The 21,605-nt window shown below is 38.4% G+C and overlaps 1 protein-coding gene across 2 annotated transcripts in view; it reads right to left on the bottom strand.

Annotated features, from left to right (window-relative positions):
• Positions 1–3,487: 3,487 nt before the first annotated feature.
• DNAH8 (dynein axonemal heavy chain 8) overlaps positions 3,488–21,605 on the bottom strand; it is a 399,591-nt gene continuing 381,473 nt past the window's right edge. For both annotated transcript variants that reach the window (XM_044672126.1, XM_044672127.1), the window contains exons 87-90: positions 21,262–21,414; positions 20,988–21,177; positions 8,228–8,349; positions 3,488–3,775 (exon numbers count right to left, since the gene is read on the bottom strand). In XM_044672126.1, the coding sequence (XP_044528061.1) occupies positions 3,488–3,775; positions 8,228–8,349; positions 20,988–21,177; positions 21,262–21,414 (753 nt within the window). The remainder of the gene's footprint in view (positions 3,776–8,227; positions 8,350–20,987; positions 21,178–21,261; positions 21,415–21,605) is intronic.

Genomic DNA, 21,605 nt, shown 5'->3' with positions numbered 1-21,605 from the left:
GTATCAAATATATTTTCTAATGTTTTTAAAACTAAAAATGGTTCTTTTTCAAAACTAGGCATATTCTTTTTCAATCCAGCTAAATCATCAGGGCTGAAGGGAGTAAAGTGTTTTACAGATACCAGGTCTCCTTCAGTATTAAAAGTAGGTACTTCTAGTAAAGGAAATAGTGTTGTGCTCTCCTGAATGGCAGGGAATGTATGTCCTGCAGCAATAGCAGTAGCCCTGATTGTCTGTAGGAGGGGCTGAGGGGTGGGTTGGACAGGTTGAGGAGGTGGGAGCAGGACAGGCTGGGGAGAGGGTGTGTCAGGAGCGCTTTCATAGGAGGAATCCTCGAAAGCAGAACTATGGAGGAATAATTCTCTCTTTTGTTGGAACTTCTTTTTAAACTGTTTCCTCCTTCTTAACTGCTTAGCATGGTTTTTTATATAAGCCAGCAGTTGCTCTTGGCCCTCTTTCATATTTCCCATTTCCTTCTCTATCTTACTAATTCTCTCTGAGTTAGTGTCATCCAGCTTCTCCAGTTTATCCAGTTAGTGTCATCCAGTTTATCTTTACTTCTCTCAAAAGAAACTGCCAAACTATTCCGCCTACTATCAGTATTATCACACTTACTATCACACCTACATACAGTGCATCAAACAGCCCTTGAAATGTATTGTTTGGTGTTACTTTTCCAAAACAAATCATCGTAACAGTCCACAATATGGACTGGATCCAGAGTCTTATAGTTTGAATTCTAGTATTTATTTCATCAGTAATGGTTCGAAACCACCACATTCTTACTCACAGTAGATATCACTAGTGGGTAAGGTCTTCCTTTCACTAAGGGTTGGGCTATAGAACTAGTTGTATTGTTTTGGGTCAAGACTTCCTTTTGTTCCTGCCTGGCTGAGGACAAAGGCTATAGCCTGAGGCTGGAGTACTAGAGATAAAGCTCTTGTAGGCAGGGCTTTTTGCCTGAGGCAAAAGTTGGGAGTGTCTTTCAAAAGCTAATTTTGGTTCTGGGAGGCTCTATTCGATTGTAAAAGTCTGAAAAATTTCTTTTCTTTAAAGTTATGTGCCTTCTACTGTGGGGGAGAGAAAAAAAAAAAACGGCTTTTTAAATTCTAGCTGGCCCCACCAGGCTTTTGCTTTTTCTAAAGATTTTAAAACTAAAAGTACGGTTTGAAATAGAACAGAGTTTTAGCCTATTTGTAGCCTAAAAAAAAATTTACTCTCCCTAATTCTACTAAATAAGTCTAGTGCCTCCTGCTTCTATTTGGCTGCTTTTAAATCTTATTCAGGTGTGCTCCTGGCCTGGCTAGGAGAACTGAGCAGTCCTTCCCAGGTGTGGCCAAGGCCTCCTACTAGGCTTATTTCTTTCCTTAAGACAAAGAGGCAACCTAGCTAAATTTTCAGGGTCCCCAGGTTTTTTGATCTCACCAATCTAGCAGCTTCATATCGACCGAAGCTCCACGGCGTGCTGTGAGAAGGCTGACTTAAGGATAGGTATAAAGAAGAATTCAAGAAAATTCAGGAAGATTGAGGGATCTAGGACCAAATGTGGATTGCCAAAACAGACAGCTTACACTCTGTATTGTCACGTGGGTAAGTTAGGCCGGCTTCCTTGGCCTAGCTGGGCCAATTCTAAACTCTGCCTATCTGGCTGTTGGGCCTTGTGGCTTACAGCTTCATTTATTTAGCCTTCTAACCTCACTTTTCTCTTTATCCCTACTTTACCTTCCTGATTGTAAATAAACTCCTCAACCCGATGCTGACTTGGGTCTGATTTAATTACGGAATCAACCTGAATTGTTGATTCCTGGCGGCCACATATTTTAATATATAGATATAATAACTAAATTTTAATTCTTACATGTGGGAATTTATCTTGCTAGACTATGTAGATATGTATTGAGGTATTTTTAAACAGTCTGCTCAGTGTGGTAGGGGGTTTGGAGAGGGATGAATAAAAATACTTGCCATTTGAAAAATAAATCTAATAAGCAGAAAATAAGCAGGAATAGATCTAGGTTTTACTGGAAACTAAAAGTTGTTTTAAAATTGCAGATGCATGCCTGGCAGTGCCTCTTCTTAGTACTTATGTGATTTAATGACTTGACATTCTGTGATTTGCTCTGGTGGGTAAACCTTGGTGATTGCTAATGCTATCTTAGATAAAAAAACAAACCTGCTTAGAAGATCACGTATAAGCGCTCTCTTTTCTTTCAGGTCTGCTTGGGCTTGGTTCAGTGTCTAAAATAACACCTCCATCAAAAATCCATTCTGAGCGTCTACAGCTTTTATACAGGGTGTCTGATAAAGCACATCCCTAGGCATTCACTGCTACCATTTGCATTTCTTAAACATTTTTTCCACTGTCTGAAAATATTTTCCTATCAATTCTGGAATTTCTCCTGGGATTTTCTTTGTACATTTCATAAGGCTCACGACATACTATCTCTTTGCTCTCTCTATTCTGCTTCACACAGGGAGGTAAGATGGTGAGACAGGAGAGACAGTGATGGCAACCAAAGGTTGAGTCCTTCCTCATAAGGAGCAAAGAGTGAGGGTTGTTAATGTAGCTGATATTCAGAAGAATTCTAAATGGGAAGCCAAGTGTAGGAGCTTCTTAGAATATAGTTTTGCATCATAGTGTAGATGCATGAATATTCAAAATAAGACAGTGTTGATTTTGTTAAGCTTGACATTTCCTCCAGTGAGGAATAATGGGCCACACTTAGTCCAGACTGGGCTATAGAACAAGCAGCAGCCACTTTGAAGGCTTTTATCTCGTGAGCATTTAGCATGTAACAAGTTCTCTTGGTAGGTTCCAAGCTGTTGTTTGGAAATGTATGTCTGGTTATGACAATAAGGGAATCTCGGGACGATTTGGCATTCTTAGGAACTGAAAAACACCATTGAATAAAGCTGTAATCTGCTACTTTCCCCTCTACAATCTTCCCCATCCCCTCCCTAGCTTTTTCTCTGAAGGGGATGGAGCTATCTTGGGCTCCTAAGTACCAATTCATGTTTAGAACAGGAATGCTAAACCAGAAACCTTCAGAACATACATTAACACAGACTGACATGCAGGTGACATAACAATAAATTGTTTTTATTTAGAGGAAAAATTTGCATGGGAAAAGTTAGTTTTGGAACTGAACAAGTCATTACCTGGTTTTTAGTTCTTTCAAGTCACAGATTCATATTTATAAAACTCATTATAGTAAAATGAATGCCTCCACTGATTTTTAGAAATAAAAGAATCAAAGTTAGAATCTGCGTATTGAATATCATCGCTGGAAAAAATAATACAGGATGCTACCAATCAAAATGGCATTTCAAAAGTGCAATAAAGAAACCACAGAGGAGGAAACAAGCTCATTTATCATAATTCTAAATAATATATGTCACATTCCCTAAAGAAAATCAATAGAACTGGGATTCGTATGATTCAATGCCATCAGCAGGGATAGGGACCTTGCTGTGGCTAGGTCAGAATTTATTTGATGTCACACAAAAGGGCCACTCCTCTCAGAATCCAGTGGTCTGGGGACAGGATGGTCCTCAAGTATACTACTGTGATGAAAGTTAGATCCGTCCTCCGAGGTTTCTTATAAATAGGACACACATAGAGCTTGGGATCCTTGGGACTTGTGGAGTTAATGGCAAATATGTGCAACACTGGAAGCTGGGTGAAGAGCACCTTTGGGGTCGATTCAGTGAGTTTCCCATTCCTCCTGTCCCAGGCAGCTCCATCCAAATACAGTCCATAAATGTATACTCCTTCCTGAGAGAACAAAACATAAGAGACTCATTCAAAAATATGTAAATGTTGGGAAATGATCATCTACTATGATAAAAAGAGCCTTTAATCTTATGAGAAAAACAAGCTAGTACTCTAACTACTGAGTGAGGGGACTAGTTTCAGAGCTATGATGAGGCATTTTTATACCCAAAACATGGAATGGAAAGGTAGGACTATACTGGAAGAAAGGAGTTTGGAATAAAGGTGAGAGAGAACTGCCTAGTGATAGGGACCTGGGGAGAGTAGCATAGGGGATTAGTTTGCCCCAATAGTATGGTCTGGCAGGGGCCTATGACAGTGGTCTTCATGGAGAAGAAGCATGCCTTCCCTTCCCCTATAATGATAGCCCACTAGGACCAAGATCTGGACACCTTGTGCTAATTACAGCTTTTATTGGACTACGATTTTTTTAAAGGTCTATGATAATTCTAAATTCTGAGATATGATCTAAAATGCCATTCAAAATATGGAGGCTAGTGTTAATTGAAATTTGGGAAATGCATCTCCCTAGAATCCAGATGACGAACCTGTTTGGTGAAGACACCATGAAGATGCCTGAAAAGCCTTCACTGTACCGTGAAGACCAAAATTTGAACTTTGGGGTGCAGTTGATTGAAATATGGGGAGTGGAAATTGAATTGTATATATTGTTTTAATTGTACACTAATATACCAATAGGGGACTGCCCCCAAATTGGTTTTTTGTCAATGCGGCTAGTTTTATCCATTTCTTTATCCATTTCTTTTATCCCCCAAATTCCTAAAATTTTAGAAGTTGTCTATGTTTACAGGTCCAGCAAAGAAAAAAGACCAACTTTTTTTTTGCTGGACCTCAGGGGGAAATGTTAATTGAAATTTGGGAAATGCCATCTAAAAGTATATATATATACATACATACATACATACATACATATATATATATATATTTTCTATGGACATGTGAGAGACTTTGAAACTACATTTCCCATGATTCCTCGTGGCATACAGGAAGTATGATGATGTAAGAGAGGGGTTAAATCTCCGGGGGAGGAGGAAGTCGCCCTCTTTAGCTAGCTGAGTGCGCGAAGGTACGAAAGGTAAAATGGCTAAGGCAGGAGTTTGAATTCTTACAAGCGCGTGGTCTAATGATTTTATCTCTATCAGCATGGCTTTAATTAAAATATTAATTTATATTATTATATCAGTCTTCATTATTTTTAATCGTAACACTAGTAAGACATTGAGCTGAATTCTCTCCAGCTTGTAGGAGGAGAGGAAGCATGGCCTAACTTAGGGAAAATAATTATCATAAGAATTTTATGACATTTTTTTTTTCTTTTAAAGTAGGGGACTTATTCTCATATTCTTGGAATTTAGCCACCAAGTAGCACAAAATTACAAAAGTGGATTGGACAAATACATGGAGGATGAATCTTAATCCTCTGCAAAGGATGCAAGCCACCAGTCATGGCTTTCATGTTGGGCAAATAGGCTGAAGTGGGCCTAATTTCTCTGGACAACAAGGAGAAACTACCATAATTAATAGATTCTGGTAGGGAAAGAAGAGTTTGGGCCCAGGAAATGGTGCTTAAGGTGCTAGTTAGTTACTGTGTTCAAATCAAGGGCATGCCACTTTATTTTGAAAAATTCTAGGAAGCCAGGAGAGTAGATTGGAAAGAGAATTCGATTAAGAGGCAAAATGAAGGGATGGACTGCTTCTAGCCCTGACTCTACTCCTGAGCAACTGTGTTTTTGGGGAAAGACACAACTCCTTTCTAGTCCTCAGTTTCCTCATCTGTCATTTTGAACTAAATGGTCTTGAAGATTCCTTGTAAACCAAAGATTCTGATTTGATTGTTCTCTAGCCTACTGCCCATTTCCAAAGAAGAATGATGAAAAAGACCTCAGTAAACTTGAATAGCATAGATGGAAGAGAATGAGATTAAATTTCATAGTAATAAATGAGAAATACTTACTGCACTGGGGTGCAGAATGTCAGCTAGAAAGCAAGAGGAAGCAGGATTTGACTTCCCTGGGAGTCAGCTGCCAAGAAATGAGTGTAGTCCGAGGCTCCCATAATAGACTTGTACAACGACCACAAGGATGGAGAGCATAGTCTCCTCTTCTCAGCCTACTTTTGGGGCACTGGGTACAATTTTAGGGGCCATGTTTTAGAAAAGGCATTAACAAACAAGAAGACTTCTAGGGAAGGCCACCAGGATGGAGACAACACCCAACAAGGATCAATTCAAGGAACTGGTAATCATTGGCCTGGACCCTAACAACAACATTCACATGTAGAGTACTTTTAAGGCAAAGAGCTTCACAAACATCATCTCATCTGATCCTCTCTACGGCCCTGTGGCAGGTACTGTATTACTATCCCTATTTGCCAGATTAGAGAACTGAAATTCAGAGAAACTGAGTGACTGGTCCAATGTCCTATAGCTAGTGTACACCCAAATTAGGATTTGAACCCAGATCCTTCTTATTTCTAAACTCAACACTTTTTCCATCATACTACTTGGCCTTTCAAGAATTTGCGAGGACACAATTATTGTTTTCCAACATTGGAAGGTTGGTCACATAGAAGAATTTGTTTAAATTGCAGAGACTTCAAACAATATGAGATTATTGTTATAAAGGTGACAGGTGACCCTTCTGAAGTATGGATTAAATAATCTCTTGGTATTTCTGTCAGTCCTAGGATTCTGTGACTAACAAAAGAATACGGCATCCAAGAAAAAGCTAAAGGAAATGAAGACTATTTAGCCTGAATTTTAGTTAATCCTTTAGTCAATCAAGAAACATTTTTCTGACTACTTACTATATTCAAAACTGTCTGATGTATTCTTGGGGAAGTTCTTATCTTCAAAGAGTTTATAGTCTAGTTGGGAAACAACATGGCATAGGGAAAAAGCAGTGGACTCAGGCAAGAGACTTGGCGTCTAATCTTGGCTCTGCCACTGGCTTCGTTGTATCACTTTCTGTCCAGGGGTTAAAGCTCCTTACAACTCCATGAATGACTAATAGGCATGTAACTCGGGTAGGACAACTGGGGCTTTGCCTTAGGATGCTAACATTTATAGGCACCTGACAGTCCTTATATTCCTTCAGCAGGTAGAAACAATTGAGTTTAGCACTTAGGTAGCAAAGATAATTATTTAGAGCAGGAAGCTACCATATGACACATTTCCTTTCTACTTTCCTGCCCCAGTCCCATAATCCCAACCTAGGAGTGCTCCATTACGGCCCAGCTTGGCCCTCCTCCAGTTTCTTTCCTTCCCAGCAGTGACCTCAGAGTTTCTTAGGATCTCTGCCTTCCCCCTCCCATAGGATGCTATTGTGGATACTCTCCCCGCTCAGTGTTGGGTCCCGAAGTGGAAGGTGTCTCCGCAAGGTCTCCTACTTCTCAGTTTAAGAGTGTGTTTTATGGTGCTTGGTTCAGGCACTAGAATAGCTAGTTATGGGTCCAGTTGATGACATTATATGACATGAATATATAAAAAGTTAAATAATAATAAATTATTAGCGATGTAAGGAATTAATACAGAAAAGGTCACAAGTACCGGTAAGCCATTACATGAATTGTCTCTAGACAGTAAGTGATAATTTGAGGTGGGAGAGATCATGCTAGGCTGGGCTAGTCTGGAATACTTCATGGAGGAGTGGGGAGGGGGGGATGACTTGAGCCTTAAAATGAGAAACAATGAGATGGGTGTAAAGACAGCCACAGAGAAAGAGAATCAAAAGGCATAGGTGGGGGAACAAGGAGGAGGCCATTTCCTCTAGAGCAGAAGGCCCATACTGGGCAGCAAGGGGGAAGAAGATACTAAAGCGGCCAAATCTCGAGGGACTGATGTGTCAGGCTGAGAACTTCAGGTTCCTTTTGTAGGCACTGGGCATCTACCAAGGGTTCTTGCATAGGGTCATAAGAAAAGCTAAAGGAATATGGCTCAAGGGAGAGACTAATCCTCTTTTTAGAATTCCACCAAAGATTAAAGAAGATGGAAGAATTTAAGCTTTTGTCAGGAAAAATTAAGATCAAACGTTAAGAGTTTCCTGACTTGCTTCCTTAGAGCTAACAGTGGAGAAGATAATCCCCTTTTAGGTGCTGGCCTGAAGTGGACAGAAGCATTTCTGGGATTCTTCTAGCAACACAGTTCTATGATTTTGCAATTCTGACACAATGGCTGGGATCTGCATAATCATTTTTGGCAATCTAAGGCTCTCCTCTGTAAGGAGTTCCAAGTGTTTGCTGTTTTTTTTTCATAAACCTCTCCATTCTGAGAGCATTAGGTGGTAGCAGGGGTGAGATCTCTTGGCTACAGAAGAAGGAATGTTCACAGAAAGGTTCCCAGCTTTCCAAAGTCATGAAGCAGGCCTAGAAATCACAGCCCTGCCTTCTGAATCCAACTCCCAGCAATGACCAGGTGATTTCCCCTGAGGTACGTACCACAGGTGGCACTGTGATCTCTTCTTTGGTTTGTCTCAGTACATCATTGTGGATTGTCACTGTATCCAAAGCCCATCCCTTGTGGGCTCGAGTTACTTCTTGCCGCATTGCTGTGAGGAATCCTGAAAAAGAAAGAGTCAGTTGTTGTGGGGTGTTTACTTCCTAAAAATAAGGGTTCAAACAATGTCCCTGCTTAGTTACTCAGTCATCAACCCCCAAGTTGCAATCTGTATCTAAGAGGCATCTTCTGGCTACAAGACCAGTCTCAAAGAGGACAGTGACATGTTATTCACCAAGGGAACATCATTCTGGCTAGTGAGCCATGGGTACTGATTTCCATGACACTGGAGGTCTGCCAACAGTATTTCTGCCAGGAAGAAAATTTCTCATGCCACGTAGATAAAGTAAAATCTTGTTTGGTATCCCCTGAAAAAAATTCATAAGGCCTCTAAGCATTTCTGTAGAACCCATGACAGGGTAATATTTTTGCCTCAGGAAGAGTCCCCTACAATCAACTTTCCTGGAGATTTTAACTGGAAAAATGCCATAAGAGTGCAAACCAACTGAGAGAGTTATTTGGGACCTGATTCCCTTAGGCCCTGCTTGTGAATGGCCTCCATCTGAAAAATGAAATCTTTGGAAGTAAGTCAGATATATTCTAATCAAAGCATTCCACTCAAAGCTGGATTTAAGTCATAATCAAAGCACATTTTCCATTTAATAGAAAAAATTTCATTTAATTTAAGGTATTGGTAAGACATACAATGCTTACAAACTTTTATTTTTACTATGTTATGATTCTCTTTTAAAAGAGGCTTGCAAAGTGGGCCATTCAAAAGCAATTGGAAAAACAATCTCTAGAGTGGCATTTAACAGTTATTATGTCTCAAACTTCAATGCAATCTCAAAAAATGAAGGGACTTTATGTAGAATACTATTTGTTACAATTTGGCCTCCAGGTCGAATTTCAAAATAATAGTGTGACTCAATGAATAGAGAGCACTGGACTTGGAAATTAGGACAATCTGAGTTCAAATCCTACCTCGGATACTCGGATACTTACTAGCTATTTGACCTTGGTTTCTCATCTGTAAAATGAGGGATGTGACCTCCAAGTTTCCTTCTAGCTCTGAAGCTATGATCCTATAATAGGACCCCTTTTTGTTAGATTAAGCAATTGGGCCACATGATGATACAAATCACAAACACTTCAGAATGTCAAAGAATAGGTGATGACAAAGTGTGTACTCCTTTACTCCCAGATGCTGTGCTATTCTTATCTGTATCTTACCATAAATCCTCCATAGAGGAACTACCCAATGTGTGGAAGGCCTTCTTCTGATACTTTTAATATTTCATGGATAGTAGCTAAGTGGCCTGGTGGATAAAACACTGAGTCTGGAGTCAGGAAGACTCATTTTTCTGAATAAAAATCTTGCCTCAGACACTTATTAGCTATGTTACTCTGGGTAAGTCACTTTACCTCAGTTTCCTTATCTATAAAATTAATTGGAGAATTCCTCAATTGATAAATGGGAAAGGGATATGAATAGGCAATATTCAGATAAAGAAATCAAAACTATCAATAAACACATGAAAAAATGTTCTAAATCTTTATAATTAGAGAAATGCTAATCAAAACAACTCTGAGGTACCACCTCATACCTACCAGGATTGCCTAATATGACATCAAAGGAAAATAATAAATGTTGGTAGGCATGTGGCAAAAATTGGGACATTAATGCATTTCTGGTGGAGTTGTGAATTGATTCAACCATTCTGGATGGCAATTTGGAACTATGTGCAAAGGGCTTTAAAAGACTGCCTACCTTTTGATCCAGCCATACCACTGCTGGGTTTATACCCCAAAGAGATAATAAGGAAAAAGACGTGCACAAAAATATTTATAGCCACGCTCTTTGTGGTGGCAAAAAATTGGGAAATTAGGGGATGCCCTGTGATTGGGGAATGGCTGAGCAAATTGTGGTATCTGTTGGTGATGGAATACTATTGTGCTGAAAGGAATAATGAACTGGAAAGACCTCCAAGAACTGATGTGAAAGAACAAAGTGAAAGTAAAAGGAACAGAACCAGGAGAACATTGTACCCAGAGACAGATATACTGTGGCACAATCAAATGTAATGAACATCTCTACTAGCAACAATGCAATGATCCAAGACTTTTCTGAGGAACATATGAGAAAGAACTATGGGAGTAGAAACACAGAAGAAAAACAACTACTTGATTACATGGATCAATGGATATATGATTGGGGATATAGAGTCTAAGTGATCACCCTAATGAAAATATCAATTATATGGAAATAGGTCTTGATCAATGACACACATAAAACCCAGTAGAATTGCGTGTTGGCTATGGGAGGGGAGTGGGAGGAGGGGAGAGAAAGAACATGAATCATGTAACCATGGAAAAATATTCTTAATTAAATAAAAAATTTCAAATAAAATAAATTAATTGGAGAGGAAAAGGCAAACTACTCCAGTATCTCTGCCAAGAAAACCTCAAATGGGGTCACAAAGAGCTGGACACGATTGAAATGACTCAACAACAACAGCAACACTGCAAAACTCTGGCTAAGGAGGATTCCCTGTATACTCTATCATTGTGCAAAATTGTTCTACTAGAATTTATTTTATTATTAAATCTTGGCAGATTCCTCATGAGTCACTCATAGAAGTGTGGGTTAGTTGGAGAAGAAAAAGCCAGTCTCCTACTGAGAGAGAAACAGGAAAGTCTCAGATGGAGCTTACTGCAATATTGAACCAAGTTCTCCCAAGTGTCCAAGTCCTTCTCTGGCATTAAGTTAGATACTCGAGTGAAAACATTACATTTCTTGGTTTACTTAAGTAGGATTTAGCATGCTGCAAAGGAAAACCCAAATCCCAGAGGCAGGTATCAATCATTCGACCTGAGAAAATAGTTGTTGCAGGCAAATACTTATATAAGTGAATCATATATAACCGTATTGGTTTATGCAGCTCAAATTTTTTAAGGAAGAAAAGGTTTTTTTAAAATACTTATATGAAATTATGAAGAATGAAATGAACAGAACCAAGAGAGCATTCATACTATATAGCAAAAGAAATATTGTTTGTATGTCCACCTCCAGAGAAAGAGCTGATAGAAACAAGCAAGGCATTGTGTGTGTGTGTGTGTGTGTGTGTGTGTGTGTGTGTGTGTGTGTATTTGTTGTTAAATGATGCCTTATTTAGTGTGGGGAGGGGAAGGAGGATGGGAGATACCTGGGAATTTTAATGCAACATACAAATTAATATAGACTTTTTTTTAAAGGAAGAAAGATTTTACAACATTCAGTGTAAGGTACAGCAAGTGTGACGACCCCCATTATAACTTCAAGTGCATTTTTGGGATGAACTGCCTCCTCAGTAAAATGCATTCTATAGGCGCTTATGCAAGGTTGACTGATGCTCATTTTAAATTCTAGATGAACTGTATTTACATAAGAAGCAAAATGGGTGTTTGGTACATTCCCTTCCCTTCATGTTAGGTTTTGCTGTTAGTAAATGGCTGTTATAAGTGGCTCACTGATAGGAATCTTACCATCAGCCAGGACTGTGTTCCCATATGGTTTATGACATCAAATTAGGTATAATAGATCCACGGGGTTTGGAAGCTTAGTTGGATTCTACTACATTATTATCATCACAGAGACCTTCTTTGCTGAAGAGGGTTTGTTTCATGTGTTTAGGAGAACATAATTTACTGGGCATGAAGCTTGAGCTTAACCATCCATTTATTCAAATTGAACGACTGAATTTTCCTTTGGAATTTGAAGTTTCTCCCAGATTGTAAATTCTTGTAAGGCGGAGATGAGTGCCCTCTCTTCATCTTGCCCTACAGCCAGCCTCATGCCCCTTTAGTTGAGGAATGAGCCGGGTTCTCCTCCCAATAATGTGCCGACTGCATGTGAAAATTTTATGGCATTAGCTGAAGCCTTCATAATGGTGTCATTTCTCATCTTATCTTCTCCTTTCTAGTAAATATAAATAATGTGAGCAACATGACCAGGAATGGTCATGCCAATGCTTTAGAGATACCCACCGTGGGCCATATAAGATTTATTTTCATCTACTTATTGTAGTAGCATGTGCGTGAGCACACACAGCCCAGCCCAGATATACAACATATATACAGAGAAGATGTACAATCTCTCCTCTTGTGTTGACTGGAATAGGATGAAGGATGTGTTGTTAATCTTACTGTAGTTTATTTGAAAAATGTATAAAGTACTGAAGCCTGGATAGGTGGGAAGTGGCGGGGGAGGCGGAGGGAAGGAGTAGGGCTGGTGGGCTATGTCTCTGAGCTGTTCTCATTCTGAGCAGTGGTGGGAGAGAGCTTTTGCTCTCATTACAAGCTGTGTTTGCTTTGTTTTGGTTTTCTGAGAAGGTGGGTGATATGGACCTCAAAAAATGATTTGGTTTTGAATTGTTTTTTATTGGATTTTTGAAATGAATGTCATCTTTCTTGTAAAATAAAATTGCCTCTAATGGAGTCAAAAGCTATATTTTCAGTAGCCTGCATAACCTCAAAGACTATTGATATATTTTACTTTACAGAAGCTTGAAGAGCAGCTTTTCTTATGGATTAGTCCATCTTTTAATAATTCATATACTAAATAATGTTACTTTAGTTGAAATATGAGTCATCTGTCCATATCTATTACTTTGAGATAAGTGAGGCACAAGTAAATGAAAGGAAGTTATCCACATTTTATTCTTTGTGAAATGATCCCACAGACACACACATAGAACTGATGGTCAGAATGTTCAACCATGTGAATGCTATGTATATTTCCCTTTTTTTTGAAGTAAATATTATTTCAGACTCATAATGCATTTGGATTTTTGAAAATAACCATACAATTTAACTCAAAGAGAAAACACTACCTCCTCTGCTCCTTGCCTCCCCCCATCACTGTTGGGCTAAGATTATAGATGGAAAATTTCTGACCTAAGCAAATTTTGTTAATCATTAATCTCCATAATAATAGTAATCTGAAATTTCAGGATCCTGATTAAAGTCGTTTGACTCGTAGCACTGGTTCAACTTGTCAAAAACTGCAGTATTCTTTCCTTTATGTATCATCTTATCCAACTAGGTTCCGGAGTCAAGGCAAGAAGTATTTATTATTATTATTAATAATAATAATAATAATAAGCACTGGCTAACTATGGGGGATATAAAGAAAAAGGGCAAAAGAGAGTTCCTGCTCTTTCATCTCACAGTCTAATGGGAGAAACAACATACAAACAAGATATGTACAAACAGGATCCATACAGGATGAGCCACAGATATTATGGGCGATTAGGAAAAAAATGTGAAAGAAAGCAGCTGGTGTTTATTAATGATGAATCATGGACTAGGAGTAAGTAAAGTTTCTTTATCAAAGATTATAGCACCTTCTTCATTCAAATCAGTACAGAAAGCACTAATTACTGGATGTGGAAATGCTTTGGGCTCTTCAGTTTTTCAGACTTGACAGCATTTTATGATAGGAAGGCACATGAAGCTTCCCTCTACTCCCTGCTCATCCCACCTTCCCCTCCCACAGCTCAGCAGGTTTATGATAGCCTGCTCTCTCCCAACCTCCAACACTGGAACAAAGGGACTACTTTTAAAAGCTGAAATGACCAGAAAACAAGAGTGGAAATCAAAAAAAGAAGGCTGATAAAGGTAATAAAAATCTTTTTGAAGCAAGGAAGGTGACTTTATCATTATTGATCCAGGCTTTTTTGAGGGCTACTAGAGTTATAGCAGGAATTAACAGTCCATTCCAATCCAACATTCATTTATTAAGCACTTACAGCATGCACATATTCTCCTGGATGAACTAGGGGCTGGGATAAAGGCAGAATGAAAATTAGTCTCTGGCTGCAGGGAGCTTATGCTCTACAGAGGGGAAGAAAAATATAAACGGATAATAATAATAATTTGAGAAGACAGAGATTACAAATATCTAGGAGGTTTAGAAAAGGCTTCCTATAGAGGTAGTGCATGAACTGCATCTTAAAGGGAGTCAGGAATTGCAAGGGGTGGAGGAGAGGAGAGAACCAAGAAGAGACTGAATTTCAAGTCTGCGTAGTTTCAAGGAGGCCAGTTTGGCCGAAATGTTGAATGGGTGAAGGGTGGCAATGTGCAAGAAAACTGGAAAGGAAAACTAGAACTAGACTTAGGGCTTAACCTGCCAAGTTGAGGAGTTTGAATTTTATACTAGAAGTAATAGGGAGTCACTGAAATTCCATGAAAAGGAGAGTAACAAGGCCAGATCTGGGCTTTAGGAAGTTCTACTCCAGACAAAAGGCCTTTGGATATATCAAATGGAACACCAGATGTAGCTGTGGGGATTAGAGCTCGGTGGAAGCATTAGCTATAGATACATATTTTAGAGAGAGATGATAACTGATGAGATTACCAAGATATGGAATTTCTACAACCATTCCATGGTTAACCTAAGTGAAAGCTCTAGGAATCTCATACCTCATATTCGAGAGAACTCCCTGGTTAGGGACACCATGGTTTTGGGTTATAGTTTAATGTCCATAACCGTCTATCACTACTGTTACCCTAATATAAAAACAACTAACTTAAATGAATTCTCAACTGCAAAAGGGATAATAATATTTATCTCACAGTGCTTTTGTGAGGACCAAATATTTGTAAAAAGAACTTAGCATGAGCTGGCTCAGAGCAGGGTTCTAAAATTTGTCTTCTTTTCCCCTTCCCACATTCTCTGTTCCTCATGTATAATGTTCTCCATTATTTCCTTTCTTCTTGACTTTCCATTCCTGAACACTTTCTCTCTTTGCTTACAGTTCCTTGAATCTCCAGTTTCTTTCAAGGTGAAGTTGAAGTATCATCTTCTAATGAAGTCATCTTTGGCCCCCCACAACTGTTAGATCCCTTATCTCTTTCAATGCCTTAAATTCACCCATATATCTTTACTTATTCTCTTTATATTTAAGGGTATATAGGTATAGACATATATGCAGTTGTCATCTCCCTCATTAGAAAGTAAGTTCCTTGAATTCTTTATTTTTGTATGCCCAGCCCTTAGTATAATACATGGCACACAACAGATGCTTAATAAATGCTTGCTGATTTGGCTAGGAATTAGGAAATGAGGGTTCTAGTTGCAGCTCTGCCCTTAATCAGTCATGTTAAAAGGACCATATATCTGGAATGATCTAGGTCTAGATCTGAAGTCTCTAGTCCAGGAAAGTGGTGACTTGCCTAAAGTCACACAGTCAGTAAGTATCAGACCTGGGATTTGAATCTAAGTTCAGCACTATTTTTACAACTTCCCCCTCACTATCCTTACCTATAAAATGAGAAGGGATGGGAAAGGGCAGCCTCTAAAGTTCCCTTCCAACTCTTAGAATTTATGATTCCAAGTTAAGTGATTTGTCTAAGGCCATATATCTAGTCAGTGACACAGTCAATAATGGGACCATATGATTTAGAGTTTAAAGGAAAATAAACAACTGTCTAGTTTTATGCCTTCATTTTACAGAGGAGGAAACTGAGGTACAGAGAGCTATGTTCAGGATAGCACAAAGCTAGAAGTGTTTCTATGCTCACAAAACTCATTTACCCTAAAAAACTAAACAAACAAAAGTTTATCCTCCTTTTCACCTCAGCATACTTCCTTTGTTTGAAGTTCAAACTCAATTAGAAAAGTGCTATCATATCACACCCTCTGAGTGTTTGCACAGGGGAGATGGAATCTCTTTTATTTTCTAGCTTTTGCCAAGGCACATGGATCACATTTTCCATTTATGTGAATAGAGAGGAAAGAAAGCAGATAGCAAATCAGAGTTCTAGAAAGGTAGCCCTAAGGCTATTTCAGGTATTAGTACAAAGTAATAAGAGAGAAAATTTCTTTTCCAGGACAATTGGAGCAGAAGACTGGCTGTAGGAATGTAAGCCCTGGGAAGCTGAGATAGAACTAGGAGCCTTTTTGAAGAATCCAGGCTTCTCTTGAAAGCAAGAGAAAGATGAAAGGGATTAAGATATTTGATTGTTAAGGGAAAATGAAAGAATGTTTATTCCCCTTCCCCACCAAATCCTTCCCCTTCCCTTCCTAACTTCCTGATTTCCGTCAAGAGCATCTTTCTAATCACTCAAGTTTTCAACTTTGGAATCTTCCTTAACTCTTCCCTTTCCCTTCAAATCAGTTGCAAAGTCTTGCCTTCCACCACATCTTTGTTTTATGCTCCCTTCTTTCTCAACATATGGCCACCACCCTGGTTAGATCCCTCACACTTGGACTACTGAAAGATTCCTAATTAGTCACCCATCTCTAGTCTTTCCATTTTTCAAACGCTCCTCCACACAGTTGTGAAACTGATTTTCTGAAAGGGAAGTGGCTTTGCCATTTTCCTGCTTAATCAACTCCAGCAGCTTCTTGTTTCTAGGATAAAGCACAAAGTTCTTGGTTTGGTTTTTGGAGCTTTTCACAGTCTGGATCTAGTCTACCATTCCCTGTGTATGGTACCTCACTCTTTTGCATGCTCAACATTGCTGGCAAATAGACTTGTTTGCTACTCTTGTGTACACATTGTTTCATTTCCCATCTCTGGGCTTTTGTATGGAATATGCCCCCTATCTGGAATGTATTGCTTACTGACCCACATCGCTAAGAATCCCTAATTTGCCTCAAAGAACAGCTCCTATAGGGAAACAATCCTGGTTCTCCTCCTCCAGTGGCTACTACTTTCCCAACTAAAATGGAACCTTTTATTGGAAGCTTGTTACTCCTTCAATAATTACCATTTATCTCTTTCTACAAAGTTTTATTTACATGTACTGCTTACATGTCTCCCTTATTAGAGTAGAAGCTTCTCAAAGGCAGAGACTGACTTTAGCCTCTTTTTATTTCCCCAAAGTATTGCATGGTGTCTGATATACTGTCATTATTCAGTTATTCAGTTATGACTGACTCTTCATGACTCCACTTGGGGATTTCTTAGCAATGAGCCTGGAATAGTTTGCCATTTCCTTTTCTAGCTCATTTTACAGATGTGGAAAGTCAAGGCAAGCAGGGCGAAGCAACTTGCCTGGGGGTCACACAGATATGAAATGTTCGAGGCCATATTTGAATCTAGGACCTCCTGACTCCAAGACTGGTGTGTCCACTGTGCCACCTAACTGCCTGCCTAGCACATAGTGGGTGCTTAATAAATGCTTGTTGATTGATTTCTAACAAAAATTGCTTTTGTATATATTTGGCATTTAGTATTCAGTATACATTTTGTTTTTCTTCACTAGAGTGGTGGAGGGAAATGCTACTCAAAGGCAGGAGCTGTTTCCTTTTTGCTTTTGTATCTTTAGGGCCTATCACAACATCTAGGATAAGGTAGGTCTCTCATAAATGGTTGTTGAATTGAATTTGTATTAGTATAACCACTTACTCTAAACTGTATTATATTTTACTAATTAATAAATGATCATTACAAATAGTGCTTAGCTATTTTAATGCAAAGTAATATTGTTTTTTATAGATAAAGGAAAAATTATTTGAAATAATCTGCCATTTCATTATTTGGGTGTATGGAAAATGTTTCTCTTTGGATTCCATGAGCTCACATAGCACAAGTATCACCTATCACCTGGTGGCAGCTTGCCCAAAGTGTGGATATCCATTCAAAGAAGGAGAAATGGCTCAAATGTAAAAATGTTTAATTTCTGAAAAATTTAAAGCCAGCGTTTTTAAAAAGGCTTTTTTTGGCTATCTGTTAAGGGAAGAGGACAAATGGAAATTTTGGAGAAAATTAATATATAAGTAATCTTATTTGTAGTATCGTATACCAATCTCAAGTCACTTTGTAAATTTAGGAAAATTAGATTGCATTAAGTGAAATTTAGCTTGCTTATCAAATTATGATATTTGTCATATTAACTTTACTTGTCTTTTAATTTAATTTAATTTAATTTAATTTTTTAAACCCCTATCTTCTGCCTGAGGAACACTTCTATGTATTGGTTCTAAAGCAGAAGAGTGGGAAGGGCTAGGCAATGGGGGTCAAGTGACTTGCCCAGGGTCACATAGCTAGGAAGTTGTCTGAGGCCAGATTTGAACCTAGGACCTCCTGTCTCTAGGCCTGGCTCTCAATCCACTGAGCTACACAGCTGCCCCCCATATTAACTTTAAAAGTATAGCTTATTGACACAACATTGTAAATTTACTAGCTGAATTTACTGTACAATTTTTAAAATTATTATTAGGAATGGAAGTATAAAACGCTGAACTTTTAGGAAGTTAATATCTCCTTTTTTGACAGTGAATGAGAAATGGGCAAATGGGAGAAGAGAAGAAATGGTCAACATAGGCTTTAACCTGAAAGCTCTTATGTTTTCTGGATTTAATTATCTCCATAGTGTGAAGCACAGTTTCTTGTACATAGAAGGCATTAATAAATGCTTGTTAAAAAATAAAATAAATGCTTGTTGATTAAATGAATATGTAATTGAAAAGCGGTCTTTTTGGAAAAGGAGCTAACAAAAAAGAGGAAAAAACACTTCCTAAGCTCACTGGATATGACTTTTGTCACATGGAATTTTGTCTAATCAGTCTAGTTTTTAAAGCAATTACTGCCAGTAATTTCTTTCTCCTGATGCTCACACTGTCTGTTTGTCTTTCTATCTATCTATTCAACTATCATCACCTACATGGCCTTCTGAAAACTGACACTTTCCCTAGTTTGAAGTAAGGATTTTTATCCTTTTATGTGTGCTTCACTCATTTCTTGACATGGTGTAATAACACCAATAACTTCCAAACATGGGTCAATTTCTTTCACCTTCTATAGTGTAGGAATTAAATTTTAATGGTTTGACTAAATTATATAAAAATTATAAATAGTGGTGGTTGCTGATTCAAAGTATTATTGCTTGAAGTCGAAATGACTTTAATAGCTTTTATTTACAAAAGAGGAGGAAAGAGTGAAAGCAGATAAATACAAAAGGGTAGAGAAGACTTTAGCCTATCTAACTAAATATTGCTCCAGTGCTTGACTTAGTCAGGACTTGTTGACCTTCAACTGGAATTAAACTCTCTCCAGAAGACAAGGAAGGGAAAGCCAGTTATCCACTCACCCAAATCCCTCCAAGAGGCAGGTCAAGATGATGACTTGAGCTGAAGGTGATTCCTGAGGCCAACTTTCTTCTTTGAGCCAACCTTCTTCTTGAAGCTGATATCCTTCTCAAAGTCCAACTCATTCTTGAAGCCAACTTCCTTCTTGGAGTTGACTTCCATTCACCCCAGAAATTCAGGGCCTTTTATATTAGTTTCTGGTCCCTTCCCCTTTTCACAAGGGTCTATCACAGCTTCCAAATTGCCCAGGCACTGCCCAAGGGGCAGTGTTTGTGGGAACCACTTCTTGCCTTCTGGAGAGGTGAATACTCATCAAAAGAGTTCAAAGATTCCTGGATGATTGAGGTGTGAATTCTCATTTCCTGGCTGATTGAATTGAAAGAATGGAGAGCTCTTCCACCTAGTGCTAAGTAGGGTGTTCAAGCTTTTGTTGATTCAATTCAAAAGTAGACAAAGGAGAGTTAATCCTGTCTTCCCTCTGGTCAGTACTAAGTGGGGTACTTAAGTTATTAAGTTATTGTTAACCTAAGTGTTAACTCAAAATAAACAAAGGGAACAAAGGATTCCCTTTCACAAGTGTAAACTTAGAGAGAACAGAGAATTTCCTTTTACAACGGGAAATAGAGGAATCTTAAGCAGGTGAGAAACAAAGAGGAGCCAGAGAAGTGTTATGCAAAGGTGCCATTATAACAGGCATGAAGAATCAGGAGTTTTTGTGAACTTTAGGTAGGAATATGGTGATTAAAAGTTTGCCTTCATCCTCATTGGTTTGATACCCTGTCTGCTGGGGAAAAAAGGACATAGCGGAGGATGGATTTCCCAAAATCAATTCCAAGGCTACCAGATTGGCTGAGTGTATTTTCTAGGTTTTGAAGCCTACTAATGGGACAGCTGTCAAGAACTGGGAGTTGTATAGAGCTAACCACAGAGGAAATCAAGAAAGAGATTTGTCATTCAAGGTCAAAGTCAGGAGAGGAGAGGCTGAAGAGCCTATGACTCTTTCAGTAGAGGGAATCAAGAGGAAGTCACTGAGGAATGAATATACTTTCTTCTTTCTGGCCATAGAGGTCAGAGTAAAACACCACTCTAGAGGATCTAGCTCTCTCTAGAAGCCAACTAGGTAGTACAGTGAATAGAGTGCTGGACCTAGAGTAAGGAAAAAAAATTCAAATTCAGACTCAGATACTTAAGAGCTGTGTGACTCTGAATGCCTCAATTTCCTCATTACTCTAAAAATGAGGCTAACAATAATGCCTGCCTCCCAGGTTGTTATGTGAACTCTCAGGTAGCTATTGTAAAGCTAAAAATGAGATAAAATTTGTAAAGTGTTTTGGAAACCTTTAAGTGCTACAGAAATATTAGCTATCATTATTAAAGGCAGCCTCAGAATGAGAGAGGAGTTGATATTCCCATCAAGACCATTGGTGGTAGGATAATACCTGCAGATCAAACACCTGAAATTGGCAACAAAAAGTAGAAAAATAAATACTTACATACACTTTGATCTTTTGACAAATATATACATATATACATATAACTACTTTCATATCTACATTGTTACATGAAATATTTGTAAGAAAATTACAAATATTTTTTAGATATGCACAGTCCACGTGACTATGTACCTTGGGGATTAAAGAAACCAGTCATCCAAAATACGTTTGGTCTTCCTTCAAATATCCAGATAGCAAATTGAGAATTCCTTTCCAGAAGTTCAGTAAACCAGAACCCAAGTGTTGAAGAATCCCAGGAAATTCTTCTCCATAATGCAGGGATACGAGCATCATACATGTTATCAAGAGCGTCTCTCAAATTCTGTACATCACAAGTAAAAATAATATATAAATATTGTATGAATCATCAAAATAACAATAACTCTTTGGGATTTTAGGGGCTCACCTCACTCATGATGATAGTCCCTTCAATGGCTAATTTTAAATCACTTAGGCTTGTCCGAAGCCTTGTGATTACTCTTTGCATCCTGTCAATTTCTTGTCTAAGGAATATATTCATAGAGTTAAGATGTCCCATCTTTACTAGCCGAGCTTTCACCTAAAAAAAAAAGAACAGGCATATGAAGCTATGAAGCTGAATATTACATTAATATTTCTCCATTAGCCAAAATCTCCACAATATCTGTTATAAAACCAACTATAATCATTAATTCTCTATTCTCTTGGTGTCAGAAGGCAGATAACATTTGAATTCTTTCTTACTGATCGCATTCAACCATTAATTGGAAA

This window comes from Gracilinanus agilis, chromosome 4 (genome assembly GCF_016433145.1).
Source record: "Gracilinanus agilis isolate LMUSP501 chromosome 4, AgileGrace, whole genome shotgun sequence".
NCBI classification, from domain to species: domain Eukaryota; kingdom Metazoa; phylum Chordata; class Mammalia; order Didelphimorphia; family Didelphidae; genus Gracilinanus; species Gracilinanus agilis.
The sequence above is the reverse complement of the archived record's forward strand: the minus strand, read 5'-3'. Positions and strand labels throughout refer to the sequence as shown.